The sequence below is a fragment of the Bos indicus x Bos taurus genome, chromosome 29 (assembly GCF_003369695.1).
Source record: "Bos indicus x Bos taurus breed Angus x Brahman F1 hybrid chromosome 29, Bos_hybrid_MaternalHap_v2.0, whole genome shotgun sequence".
In the NCBI taxonomy this organism is placed as follows: Eukaryota; Metazoa; Chordata; class Mammalia; order Artiodactyla; family Bovidae; genus Bos; species Bos indicus x Bos taurus.
In genome coordinates, this window is record NC_040104.1 from 16,621,326 (window position 1) to 16,636,292 (window position 14,967).

General features: G+C 44.3%; 2 protein-coding genes across 10 annotated transcripts in view; one reads left to right on the forward strand and one right to left on the reverse strand.

Annotated features, from left to right (window-relative positions):
- Nucleotides 1-14,967, reverse strand: part of LOC113885851 (opioid-binding protein/cell adhesion molecule) — a 1,067,028-nt gene that overhangs the window by 61,434 nt on the left and 990,627 nt on the right. The gene's annotated exons all lie outside the window — the stretch shown is intronic.
- On the forward strand, nucleotides 3,911-4,271 carry LOC113885853 (histone H4-like). The gene has a single exon (XM_027531600.1). The coding sequence runs from the start codon at nucleotides 3,911-3,913 to the stop codon at nucleotides 4,220-4,222; it is 312 nt and encodes a 103-aa protein (XP_027387401.1). The 3' UTR covers nucleotides 4,223-4,271.

Sequence of the window (14,967 nt, forward strand, 5' to 3'; positions counted from 1 at the left end):
GAAATCTGAAACCCCCTAGATCAAGGAACATTCTGTATTCTGTTACTCTAAAATCCTCTGTCCTGTCTTCCCCTTTGACTGGCTCTTTTATCCATGCATCATTTGGGAACATTGTGCGTTGATTATTTAGAAAACTTTCATCCACTGATTTGTGCAGATCTTCCACATTCTAACATACCTCATTATATAGTTTTAAAAGACACAGAGTTGTGAATATCACTGCCAATCTCATTAAGAAAACCTTGGGCATTGGGAACCCACTAAGGTAATGAAGTAAGTACAAATTTCCCAAATTCGGGAAAACTCAAACTGTATGTTTTGTTACAAGTGCTGTCAGCTGTTCCCTGAGTTTCCAGGTTTGCATTATTCATTTTCAAGGAAATACCTGCTGAATAACAAAGTCTGGGTGACTGTCGTGCATCTGTCAATTGTTCTTTCCAGGACAAATGTTGTTTCTCAGACAAAGAAGGGGCTACTTTAGCTTGTAACTCAAATTGTCTAACAAGTGATTTTTCCTTGAGAACGAGCCGTGCTTTGTGCTTTAGGTGGACCTCTGTTTCATCTCACAGAGTAGAGAAAAGCCAGGTATTCAGTGTTGAGATGTAATAAAATCAAATTTTGATGCCTCCTTTCACTAAGCTGGCTTTTTATTCTTTTCTTTTTCTGACTGTGAGTGTGTAGTGATGAGGGGTACAGTGAAGATGAGCAGATGTCAGTGATGCTTCACTGATGAGTGGTAAGATTCAGCAGTACACCCACCATGACCTTGGTACTGTTAGGACAAATGCCAATACTTGGAAAAAGCAAATCATGTCTTAGTAATACTATGAGAATAGCTTTGTCTTCACAACCTCTCTGAAAGGGTCTTGGGGAATCAATGGATCACATTTTGAGTGTGACTGTATAATAAACACTTAGATGTGATGAAAGGGGTCAGGGCAGGGTCTGCAGGAGGAAAGCATATGGTGAGTAAAGATAAATGAATTCCAGCAGCAAAAAAATTGATGACTGGTAACCTGACAGCAAGGAGGAATCAGGAAATACTATAAAAGGTAGACGCAGGAACTCAAAAGCTTAGCGTCTGGGGGCTATTTTTCACAGGAGCAAATAGCCATGCACTTCAATAGCTCTGGAGGGTATCTCTGACACTCAGCCTTGCTCAATAAACACTATTCATAACGATGACCTTGAGTCATTAAAACAAGATTAAACAATATCAGCTCTACTGTATTTAAGAAGCCAAGGAAAGGTTTCTCTTTCACAGAATCTCTTGGAAATATTTCCATAGAAGTGCTTGAAATTTAAAAATTGCTTTGGGGCTTTATTTAGATGTCGACTTGTGTGGACCAGCTCATTTCTGATGATGGATAAACAAAGTGTCTCAGTAATTAAATAAAAGACCATGAAATTAGGTAGGATTACTTATCCCACTTTATAGATGGGCAGTAGGCCTGAGTGAGATTAATGAGGGGTGTGAGGATGCTGAGTGAACTCAAGGAGAAGCAGAGCACAAGTCAGATCTCCAGCCCCACGCATCTGCCATTTCACAGACCCCTCTCCTGAGGCTGCCCAGAGGACTGTCCACCACCACCTGTGAAATTAAAAAACTTAGCATCTCTGAGAACTTTCAGCCCTCCCCAGGAGAGCCTGGGAAGCTGAGTGTTCGGGGACCTTGAGTATGATCTCTGCCCATCAGTCATGCTGAGCGGGGAGCTAGCGGCACTGAAGGAGAGACGGTGATTTATAACATCTAAATAATGCAGCTGGGTTTGCTTCCTGGCCAGAGCCTCCTTGTTAGATGCCCTGAGAGCAGATTCCTCTGCCATAAGAAACAGAGAAACACAGATTCAATTACACTGCCTCCTAAGCTCTCTGGAAGGGAAGAAGGAAAAGGCATTCAACAATCAAGACAAAATATCTTAATCCTCCTGGCCCATCTCTTAGGAAAACATGTAATTCATGGCATCAGAGTGCATTTCTATGGAGAGAGGGTAGCTGGTGACCAGGCCTGGGTAATTAGGTTTTGCTCGAAATCAGTGCTCTAGCTGGCAGCTGGAAATTACCTCTGAAGGTCAGTCACACAGCAGGAGGGACTGGGGTAGCAAAGATGGCAGAATTCCCAGATCTCCAGCAAAGAGGGCTCATGGTCTCAGCAAGACCACGGACACTGTTCTCAGCACCTTTTGCAATGACTGTCCAGTTGGATGAGTGTAAGAAGTGATAAAAGAAATTCCCTCATGGCTCAGATGGTAAAGAATCTGCCTGCAATGTAGGAGATCCAGGTTCAACACCTGGGTCGGGAAGATCCCCTGGAGAACAAGATGGCAACCCACTCCAGTATTCTTGCCTGGAGAATCCCATGGACAGAGGAGCCTGGCAGGCTAGAGCCCATGGGGTTGCAAGAGTCAGACACGACTGAGTGACTAACACTTTCACTTTTCACTCACACCAATTATCTGGATTAATCAAGTTAAAAAATTATCCGCTCATCCTTGGAGACATTTGTACTTGGAGACATTTGACTTGACTTACATGTATAATTTCTTCAACTTGTACTTGACAAATGTACTCCAAATGTACTTGGAGACATTTGACTTGACTTACATGTATAATTTCTTCAACTTTCTCTTTGTAGCATCCGTGTAAATATTATCTGGGATTCATACTTTGGAGATCTCATTGCATCTTCGACTCACTTCAATTCATTCACTTCCCTTCCCGTTTCGTCCCCTCACTACCATCTCTTTCCCCAACACTATCACTGGGCACAAAAATGACATCTCATGGTCACTCCCCGGAGAAGGTGATGGCACCCCACTCCGGTGTTCTTGCCTGGAGAATCCCAGGGACGGGGGAGCCTGGTGGGCTGCTGTCTATGGGGTCGCACAGAGTCGAACACGACTGAAGCAACTTAGCAGCAGCAGCAGCATGGTCACTCTCACACAAAAGCACTTAGTTTTCTTATCTCTAAGGCTGATGCCAGGGCAGGAAACTCTCGAGGAAATTCTAAGTTCTTGCTCTGAAAGTGTTATCCTTGACCAGCGGCACTGGCATTACTAGGGAGCAGCTGACTCGGGAGGCTCCATCCAGCTGCACTGAACAGCATCTGAAGTTAAAACAAAACCCCAGCAGGCCCTCAGGCGCCTTTGAGAAGCCCTGCTCTACTGCACTTCAATGCTTGAGAAACGTTGAGGATCAGGGAATCTGGGTTTAAGTCTGCTCTGCCACGTGGTGGAAAAACTCCTGGGCCATTTAATGACTGAGAACATCCATTTCCTCCTTTTGTGATTCAACCTAATAACGCGTTTTTGGTGCAGTCACACAGATTCAAGTATGTGTCTACTCATTGATCTTTTCATGTATCTAGGATAATAATATACTTATGATTCTGCAACTTTTTCATGAGCTACTTTTCCATAGCTGTATGCCCTTCCCTATTCTTTTTATTGGCTGCATAGAAAGATATACCAGAATTTCTTTACATGTTCCTCTCTTTTTTTGACACATCACACAGCATGTAGGATCCTAGTTCCCCAACTAGGGATCAAATCTGTGCCCCTTGCATTGGAATCACAGAGTCTTAACCACTGGATGACTAGGGAACTCCTGTACATTCTCCCCTCTTAACGAGCATTCATGTTGTTTCTGCTTTTTCTCAATTAACAGTGTTGCCGTGAACATTCCTCTCCACCTCTGTAAGACTTTATTTAGAAAGGATTCTTAGAAATTCTCAATTAAAATTTGATCAATGCTCCCACTCTTGTCCCTAGTGGCTTACCAGCTTTCAACCTCACCTTCGGTCATGAGGATGCCTACCTCTCTGGTTCTCACCAAAATGAAATTTATTTACCTCCATACATGTTGCCAATCCCATTGCTTTAAAATACCTCCTGCGATTGCGACAGCAACCATGTCTGGTCGTGGGAAGGGTGGCAAAGGCCTCGGCAAGGGGGGTGCTAAGCGCCATCACAAAGTCTTGCGGGACAACATTCAGGGTATTACTAAGCCAGCTATCCGGCATCTGGCTCGTCGTGGAGGCGTCAAACGTATCTCTGGTCTTATCTACGAAGAGACTCGTGGGGTGCTCAAAGTGTTTCTGGAAAATGTGATCCGGGACGCGGTCACCTATACGGAGCACGCTAAGCGCAAGACTGTTACCGCCATGGATGTGGTCTATGCGCTCAAACGTCAGGGCCGTACCCTTTACGGTTTTGGTGGTTGAGCAAAGCATCTAGCTTGAAACGTTTAGAAAAACTAAAGGCCCTTTTCAGGGCCGCAAAAAAAAAAAAAAAAAAAAAAAAAAAACCTCCTGCCATAATTTATAAAATTTGACTTCTACTGGAATAAATGATTATTATATTTATTATCTATTTATGTTGTTCAATACATTTTCTCTGTATTCATTTTTTTCTATTGGATTGTCTTTTTTTTTTTTCCTTTTGTCAGATTTGTAAGAAATCTATGTATCTTCTGTGTCTGGTTGACTTTTTCTTATAGGCATTGAGGATATTTTAGTCAAGATTGCTATTTATATTTTAATTTCATTTCACAGTCTGTCTTTCACTGTAATGCTTTTTGAAATCACCAGATCCGTCAACCTTGTCCTTTATAACTTCTGTATTCGAGTCTTGCTTAGGAAGTTATTCCCATATTCAAGGTCATAAAAATATCTTGTATATTGTTTAATTCTTTTTCATTTTCATGTTTAACTCCTTTTGGAAATCATTCTGAATTCTTCCAAACACTTTATTTAATAAGACAAAATTCTTTAGTTTTTTTTTGTCACTAACTTATGTATGTCTTTAACAGTGAAAAACTAAGGTTGACTACAGACTAATTCTGCATATCCGGTCACTGTTTCATATTTTAGACTTTTTTTGTGAATTCAGAATAATTTTGACTTGGCCTCTCCCAATGCGCACTCATCTAGAGAGAGAAACTCTGATCATCCCAAGATGTCCTCTTCCTTCTCATTGAGGAGTGCCCTTCCAGACTCAGAGAAGATACTTCATGAACAGGTTACAAGAGCAGAGGGCAGTGTCACAGGGTAAGTCCCAGTGACTCGATAGGACAAAATAAAACCTTCATCCAGCCTGGTCAACTCCTGTTGGAATAACAGTTGAATATTCAGGGCAATAAATTGAAAAGACCAATTGATGGTTTGAACTGAATCGGCAATGTGGAAACCATTGGCCTTGGCAGACGAGATCCTATTAGGTCTTGTCTAGGTGTCTCTGAGCTGGTGTAGGAAGTGGTTCCTACAGCAGAATCCATGGGGTTCGCTGAGATGGAGATGAAGATGAATCCTTTCCCAGCTCAGAGAGCAAGACCCCAATAAGCAGCAGGGCTGGCTCCTCAGGCCTGTACTGTTAATATGCAGCAGATACCTATTTGTCTCTTCTGGATCCAGTATTGAACACAAGAAACTGAGGCAAGTCATTTTAATTATGCAGGCACCTGTGTGTATTTGTACAAAGGCTTATTATAATGCTGTGGCTTCCAACTTGAAGAAAGGGAGGAAAGTAAAAAGGTCAACTAATATCTTCTCCTTTGTGGAGGGGGTGGGGGCCCCACCGAACAACAAAAAGGAGATAAGCTGAGAGGTGTAAAACTAAAGGAAAATAAAATCCAGCCGATGCAGTTTAAAGACTGCTCATTAACTGGCCTGAGATACGGCACCCACTGTCGCTAGTGGCTGGAGATTATTCCTCAGCCTGCCGCTGGCTGATAACAGACTCGTCCCGGGGCCTAAAGGCTCATTGTTCTGCAGGCAGAAATGGTGTCCCAGACGGAAGCCCAGTGGCTCCAGCCAGCCATGCCACTCGCTGGGGCCTTTCCTCTGCCTTCTCTGGGCTTAGGAAGAAAGGCAAGTCTGTATCACCTGCGCGCTGCTCTGGGACTTTTCCCAACCTCCCCCCTCACACGCCCATGACCTAATTTGGATCAGGGTAATTCTTGAAAATAAAATGCTGAAGTTTTCTTTTCCTTGAGAACAATGTCACATCCGTCAACTTAAAAAGACTTGCTCATAGCACAAATTGTCTATACGACTCATTGGGCCCCTTCATTATGTTCCACCTTGTTTTATTATTTAAAGGCTTGGTGGGAGCTAAGTGTTTATAGATACATCACATGTTGGCACTGGAAGAGGATCTGGAGATGCGGTTTAATGCTCCCATTCAATAGGCTGGTGCTCTGCAGCCCAGAAAGGGAAGCGCGCTCATCTGAGAAGACCGTGGGGGCAGTGAAGCTCCTCCCCCTGTTCCCTGAGAGAAAGGGGTTTCTGGGTCAGGTGGAAAGGGAGCAAGTGCCACAAAAATCACGGCGATCAGGGACTCTCCCAAGTCTTACTTTTCTTTTTTTTTTTTAAACGTATCATCTTTACTTTCAGCCTGCAAACTCTTAGTTGCAGCATATAGGATCTAGTTCCCTGACCAGAGATTGAACCTAGTCCCCCTGCACTGGCGTCTTAGCCACTTGGACCCCCAGGGAAGCCCCTCTCAAGTCTTACTAATAATGTTCTACGGAACAAAATGGAAGTCAAGGATTCTAAACTCAGAGCTCAGACCCTACCACCTGTTGCTCAACCTGCGCTGATGATGTCAGAACGAGGTACCTGGCCTCAAGGTGTTCGCCAGGGTTAAGGCCGTGCTCTGCTGTGTGACCTCCATGCTTGCAGACTTCTATCGTCCCTCATCTCATTACTTCTTGGTCCAAGGGAAGAAGTGCTCCATCATCTGGACAAAACTCATGTCCATCTGACCTGGTCTCCTCACATCCTCGTTGCTGGGACCCTGTTTATGCCATCAGTACCCTTTACTCTCTGGATTGTTCTGGCTTTTGTTCTTCAACCTACAATGATGCCCAATGCTTTCCTCTCATTAGAAACAACTCCTGAAACTGCAAACCCCCTTGAGCCAAAGTACATACCTCTCCTTCCCCTGCAGTCAAACTAATTGTAAAAGATGTACATTCCTGCCTGTGCTTCCCTTGCTTCTGTTCACACCTTTGCAGCAGGCATCTGACCTTCTCACCCCACTTAAACTGCCTGGGCCAAGGTGACCAGCAGACACTATATGAATGCAATGGATTCTTTTCAGTCTTGCTTCACTTGACTGCTCCATGGAAAGGTCCAGGACATACAGACCAATCCATTATATTGTAATTACTACTACTACTAGTATTATTATTAAAATCCCCTATTTTTGACACGGTCTTTTCTCTTGGGATCAACCTCATTACTTTCTCCTGGTTCTTCTACTTCCTAAATTCTCATTTCTCTTAGTCTTCTAAAAGGACTCCTTTTCCTCCACTCCTTTTCTCAGGGTGGGTACAGACTCTGTCCTCAACCCTGTCTCCTGCCCATTGAAATCCTCTTGTATTTCAACTACCACCTACTATACATATAGATAAGAATAAGGCAGGCCTGACTGCAAGATAGCCCTACATTTCTCAAATGAGGAAAATCAAAACAGAATTTTGAAAATTTTTAGGAATGAAGATAAAATAATAACCAATGCTTATATATCATATTAAATTATTTAACTTAAATGAACACATGCATTTAAAATAACACTATATAAAAACCTTGGGCTTCCCTGATAGCTCCACTGGTAAAGAAACCACCTGCAATGCAGGAGACCCTGGTTCGATTCCTGAGTCAGGAAGATCCCCTAGAGAAGGGAAAGGCTACCCACTCCAGTATTCTTGGGCTTCCCTGTGGCTCAGCTGGTAAAAAAATCTGCCTGCAATGCGGGAGACCTGGGTTCGATCCCTGGGTTGGGAAGATCCCCTGGAGAGGGGAAAAGCTACCCGCTCCAGTATTCTGGCCTGAAGAATTCCATGGACTGTATAGTCTGTGGGGTTGCAAAGTTGGACATGACTGAGTGACTTTCACTTTCATACATAAACCAGTATATTAATTTAGAAATCTTGTTTTTCCCCCACTGGGGGTTAGTTAAACTCTTCCTATGGATCATGACATCAGGCTCTTAGATTTCCCTGGAGGAATTCACTTGTCATCCAACACAGCTTTCAAAGCCCAGCATCTTCATACCAGTATTGGTACCAGCACGCATTCTGCTTTTCTGAATCACCTTATGAGGCCATCTGTGGAAATTAAACTCTGAATCACCAGTATCTCTTTGCGTAGAAGTTGGCTGTTTACTTTTCTATAGCGTTGTATATATGTCTGATTTCCACTTACTATGTTGCTTTTTAAAATGATTTCTAAAAATCTGTTTATATCAGGTCATAGCCATAAAAATTATTTAAATCAGCGTTAAAAATCTTTAACCATGTTTTAATTGATTCTTTCTGACCATCTCCCAATTATTTCAAAATATCAGTGACGGAGATAGTTTCAGTTAATGTGTCCACCCAAACATGACTTCATTGCTCTAAATAAATAAGTAATTGAGAGAACACTTTGCATTGCGGAAGACTCTATAAGGATTGCAAGGTAACATTGCTCTACATTTGCCTGGGGACTAATTTTAAGGGACATCTCACACTGAATTAGATCATTTATGGTACATGCAAATGGCTCTCAAAACTATATATACCTCCCAGAACTCTCTGGCACTCCAGAGTCGTGAGTCTAATTGCACACCGAGCCAGTCACATCCAGACATCACCAACACCCCAAACTGGGGATATCTAGAATTACACTCATTACTTTACCTCCAATTAATGTGTCCTCTATATATTATTAAAAGTAACCACTACCAATCCCAGTTAGACCGTCAGAGCTCTGCAGATACTCTGAGGCTACTGCACTTGTCTCACTGGCATTTATTCTTAAATTTTACTTATTTCTTTTTATTTGGCTGTGCTGGGTCTCACTTGCAGGATGTGGGATCTTTAGTTGTGGCATGTGGACTCTTAGCTTCAGAATGTGGGATCTAGTTCCCCGAACAAGGATCGAACCTGGATTCCCTGCACTGGGAGTATGGAGTCTCAGCCACTCGCTGGATCACCAGGGAGGTCCCTGGCATCCTTCTTTAAACAAACCTCTAAACATACCTACCCTGTTCTAAGTGTAAGTGCTAGGGAGGCGTCAATCAAGCAGGATGTGTATTATTATGGGGTGTATTGTCTAGCAGGGGAAGTGAGAAACAAAGAGAAGATGCCAAGGAAAAAATGTGGAAAAATGAGAAGAAAATATATGATGATGAAAATGAAACAAGGTGATATATTAGAGAATGAGTAGGTTCTGCTCTAGATCAGAAGGCCGGAGATGTGGACCCTTAACACCAAGGATGGGGTTAAGCATGTACAGATATGGAGGAAGAACCCTGCAGGCAGAAGCAGCCCCATGCACAGAGGCCCTGGTATGGGGATGAGCAAGACAAAGACTAGGAAGGAGGCTTCAAAACTGGAGCAGAGTCAGCGAAGGCCAGGGAATATGTGTGTGTGTGTGTGTGTGTGTGTGTGTGTGTGTGTGGTGGGGCAGTGGCTATCCGGTGAGGGTAGATAAGTAGTTAAGGATGCAATTATAGAGGAGAAGCTTGGATTTCACGCTAAGTGCTAAATCATGTGACATTTCAGGATTGTGAACATTTTGGCCTCTTTACACTTGGTAAAGAAGTCTATTACAACATGTGGTTTTGTTTGAATATTTGTTTACATTACGTTTGCTGTTCTTTTTTCCTTTACTAGAATATTCCTCCATGGTTTAGCTGCTAAAGAATCTGCCTGAAATGCAGATGTGGGTTTGATCCCTGGGTCAGGAAGATTCCTCAGAAAAAGAAATGGCAACCCACTCTAATATTCTTGCCTGGAGAATCACAGGGACAGAGGAGCCTGGCAGGCTACAGTCAGTCCATGGGGGTCATAAAGAGTCAGACACGACTGAATACATCAAGCCATTTTACATTCAGTTTGCAGTTCTTTTTTCCTTTACTAGAATATAAGTTCTCTGAAGGCAGAAGAGTATATTATTTGTCTCTGTATCCCCAGGGCCTCATACATAGTAGGTACTCCACAAAAAAATCTGTCAAATGTATAAATAGTTCTACTTCATATCTATCTAGTAGATATCTATCTAGTAGCTAGTTGAGGGTTAACACAATTTGTTCCTGGCAGCCTGATCCATCCTCGGAACAGCTACAGCGGGCTCATTACCAAGGACAATGCTCTGTAATGAAGTCTTCTTGCATATCTCTGCTAATAATCATCATAGAGGGAGAAAATGAGCATCTCTGGGTAATATTTATATTTCCTAGCAGCAAAGACATTCTCCTCTGTAATACTGCCTGTAAAAGCAGTGAGGAAGCCAAGAGGATACAAGTTCTCCATGGCAACTCGGTCACAGCAGCATGCAGCCTCTGCCAGGGCTTCAGATAAATGGAGTAAGTGGAGGTGAGCTTCCAGCTGCAGGATGAGCCTTGCAGCGGGGCTTGCAGTGAAGCCTCTCTCCCCACTGGGACCAAGAAGCTGCAGCGCCAGGGCCCCGTGCATCATCGCTGCGGGGGGTCAGTGGTGGCCTGGCCCCACAGCATCCCTCTTGCTACCTTCAAGGGCTGCCCTGAGAGCTCAGTCTCAGCAAACCAACAGGTCACCAGTCTATCAGCTGCTCCGACACCCACTAAAATAGATCTCTTACGTTCAGAATATTAACCCAAGAAGACTTTACCCAAGACCACTGGGAGTTCTCTCCACATTTCCTTAGGCTCTCAGGTCATTTCTCTCACTGTGATTCACAGCCCACTGTCTTCCCTTGGCCTGGAAGGGGAACCCGACGTGGCACCTGGTTAGAAGGAACAGCTGCTGAATGCAAGACGATGAGAACCTCCCATCGCACCATCAACTCCCTGCAAGAACAAGAGGCGCCAAACAGCAGACCACCAGGGAAGGGCCTTTGGCAAAGCCATCCTCAGGGCTCTTAGCTAATACAAAAGTGAAAAATCTAAGTGTTTAGTCACGCAGTTGAGTCTGACTCTTTGAAACCCCATGGACTGTAGCCCGCCAGGTTCCTCTGTCCATGGGGTTCTCCAGGCAAATATACTGGAGTGGGTTGCCATTTCCTTCTCCAGGGGATCTTCCTGACCTAGGGATTGAACTAGGGTCTCCTGCACTGCAGGCATATTCTTTACCATCTGAGCCATCAGGGAAAACCCAAGCTAATACAGCTACTAAGATGCATTTGTAAAAATTCATATGAAGGGGGAAATCAACGGAAAGTCAGGAAAGAGCCTTCGGGAAACTTCGAATGCAGAGCTCTCTCCTCAGTGCCCTCTCTTTTGGGAAAACCCCACCCTGTGAGGGAGACATCCTCATGGACCCACATAGATTAAAGAGTCATCACTAAAGGGACCTCAGCTAGGCCAATGGCCCCAGGCCCTCCCTATCGGTGCTGCTGAGGAAGACTTGACAGTTGCTAAGTTGCTTCAGTCGTGTCCGACTCTGTGCGATCCCATAGATGGCAGCTTACCAGGCTCCCCCATCCCTGGGATTCTCCATGCAAGAACACGGGAGTGGGTTGCCACTTCCTTCTCCAATGCATGAAAATGAAAAGTGAAAGTGAAGTCGCTCAGTCATGTCGGCTCTTCGTAACCCCATGGATTGCAGCCCACCAGGCTCCTCCACCCATGGGATTTTCCAGGCAAGAGTACTGGAGTGGGTTGCCATTGCCTTCTCCAGACTTGACAGTGCTCAGTACTAAATTAAGACACTGACAAGGAGACTGCATCTTGAGAGGGAGGTGCTTCATCCCTCTAGGAGCACTAGAATGTGTTCTGAAACATGCAGTCAAGGAGAGAGTAAACTAAGAGGAAGTGGATTTATTCACGAAGGAGAGGACAATCCCAAAGGAGAGACAAGGTCAAACAACAATCAGGTCTCAGTGTCCCCATGGCCTGGGCGCCTCAGCCCCGGCTGCACTTGGTAGTGAGACCTGTACCCTCTGACTCTGTCCAGCCTGGCCCCATCCTGTCCTGTACATGCAGGACCTCAGCCCCCATGGGTGGGCAGAAACAGGAAGTCCTCTGCAGTGACCACAACCTGGCTGGAACCTCTGGCCTCCCTTCCAAGCTTGCTGTTGGTGTCCTCTGTTCAGATGATGCTCTTCTGTCTCAAACTTCATGTTCTCACCAAGGTGGAGCTCCACTCTGAACCTCAGCAGGTTTTACTAGGACCAGGACACCTTATTGGATCCTGTAGGCTCTCCTCCAAAGCCCTCAGTTGTGGTCCCTGCAGGTGAAGGGAATAGCTACTCCCAGAACCTCTGCTCTGGCCAACCTGGTCAAAGAACATGTGCCACCTTGAGAGGCATTTCTTCTGGGTCCCAGCATCAGTCTGTCTCAGCCCATGGTCATCTGTTGAGGCCCCTCCCTCACTGTGCTAGAGGCACTGACCCCGTTCCCCATGTTGCTGGTTTATTTTACTATTACTGGACCACTGGAGTGCTTATTCCCTTCTGCTCACGTATCCCTGGGAGTCCCTTCCCGAGTCCCAGCAGAGCCCATGGGATAAGAGTACAGGGTGGGTTTTGGTGGGGTCTGTGAGAAAGTTCAGGAGGTCTTTGTTATTGCTCAGTCACTCAGTTGTGTCCTACTCTCTGTGACCCCATGGACTGCAGCATGCCAGGCTTCCCTGTCCTTCAGGAGGTCTTAGGGCTGCCCTAAATCCCAGAGATGTAATATGTGTGTTTTTCCTGTTTCCTATTGTATTTTATCAATTCTAAGTGGGTCATTGAGTTTATAGAAACAAAGTTATTTTAAGACTTCATTTTTTAGACATGAAGCTCTAAAGAGCAAATTAGAGAAATGTATTAACCTCCTATGATGGACTGAATTGTGTTCCTTTCCCAAATTTATATGTTACCCCAGAATGTGACTGCATTTAGAGATGGGGCCCTTAACAAGGTGATTACGGTAACAGGAGTCCTCTAGTGGGGCCCTAACCCAGTCTGAACGGTGCCCTTATAAGAGGAGATCAGGGCACACACAGGGACACCAGGAATCCAGGTGAGCAGAGAAAAGACCAAGTGAAGAAGCAGCATGAGGGTGGCCATCTGCAAGTCGAGGAGAGAGACCTCAAAGGAAGCCAGCCCTGCCTGCACCTTCATCTTGGACTTCAACCCTTCAGAACTGTGAGAAAATAGATGTCTGCTGTGGAAGCCCCCAGCCTGGGAACGTTGTCATGGCAGCCCCAGCACCTCCCCTCCAGCACCGGAAAGTGTACCCTGCAGTGCCATCCATGTTACACGGATGCTGAACTCATGTGATGTCTTTCTATCTCACTCACAGATACCAACACTCATTCCAACATGCATTACAAGTATTCAGATGGATACACAGATCTCTGGTGACCTTCAACACAGGAAACGGGCTCAAGCCTGGAAAAAGCCCATCAGAATGAGGAGCACACTTGTTTCTAGAGTGTGTTCCTGTTTTCATTCTTAGGGGCCGGGTGTGGTGGGTGGAATGCAAAAAGACAGGAAGCATGGGCTGGTGAATTCAAGCAATCACTGGCTTTAGGAAAGAGGATTCTATTTTTTTTTTCCTTTTAATTGTGAATTCTCTTCAGATGCATAGAGTAATTAACTTGAAAAAGTTTTGATTTACAAATGAGGACTCCCTGAAAACATTTCTAAAATGCAAGTACTGTAGCAAATGAAGTATACATTTATATCAGAGGTGACACAAAATGATTTGCTGAGATGTCATTTTGTTCATTTTTAAATGTATGGAGGACATTTAAGTAGAAAAAAATAATAATGGCAGATATTTAAAAGTTTAGGCAGCTGAAAATCCAGCAGGTAGAGAGAGAACACGAACATACACTAGAACACTGCCCCAGCAACAGCATCACTGGCCGTATATCCTGTTGAAAAGTATAATCCAAAAGACACATGCACCCCAGTGTTCATTGCAGCACTATCCACAATAGCCAGGACAGGGAAGCAATCTAGATGTCCACCAACAGAAGAATGGATAAAGAAGATGGGGTACATATATACAGTGGAACATTACTCAGCCATAAAAAGCAAGGAAATTGGGTCACTTGTAGAGATGTGGAGGGACCTAGGGATTGTCATAGAGTGAAGTGAGTCAGAAAGAGAAAAACAAACATCGTACATTAATGCTTATACATGGAATCTAGAAAAATGGTATAGATGATCTTATTTGCAAAGCAGAACTAGAGACATAGATGTAGAGAACAAACATATGGGCACCAAGGGGCAAAAGGGCGAGTGAGATGAATTGAGTGACTGGGGTTGACATATATACGCTGCTATGTATAAATTAGATAACTAATGAGAATCTACTGTAGAGCACAGGGAACTCTACTCAAGGTTCTGTGGTGACCTAAATGGAAAGGACGGAGAAGGAAATGGCACCCCACTCCAGTACTCTTGCCTGGAAAATCCCATGGATGGAGCAGCCTGGTAGGCTGCAGTCCATGGGTTCACAAAGAGTTGGACATGACTGAGCGACTTCACTTTGACTTTTCACTTTCATGCATTGGAGAAGGAAATGGCAACCCACTCCAGTGTTCTTGCCTGGAGAATCCCAGGGATGGGGGAGCCTGGTGGGCTGCAGTCTATGGGGTCGCACAGAGTTGGACACGACTGAAGTGACTTAGCAGCAGCAGCAGTAAATGGGAAAGGAAATCCAAAAGGGAGAGATATATGTATTACATACGGCTGACTCACTTTGCTGTACAGCAGAAAGTGTCACAAACTTGTGAAGCAACTATATCCCAATTTAAAAAAAGCAACATTGCCTACACAAAAGTGAAAGTCAAGGCACAAGCAGTGACACACAGGTATAAGAACTTTAGCTGGAGTCACACAGATCTAGGAGCAAACACCATCCTCTAAGTCTAAACTGTGTTCTTCCATAAGTTACTTGAATTTCGAATTCTCAACTTTTAACCTGTGAAATGGGTTCATAATACCATTTCTAACTATATGTTAAGGAATGATTAAATGAAATAATACAAAGGAGAGTACACAGCTCT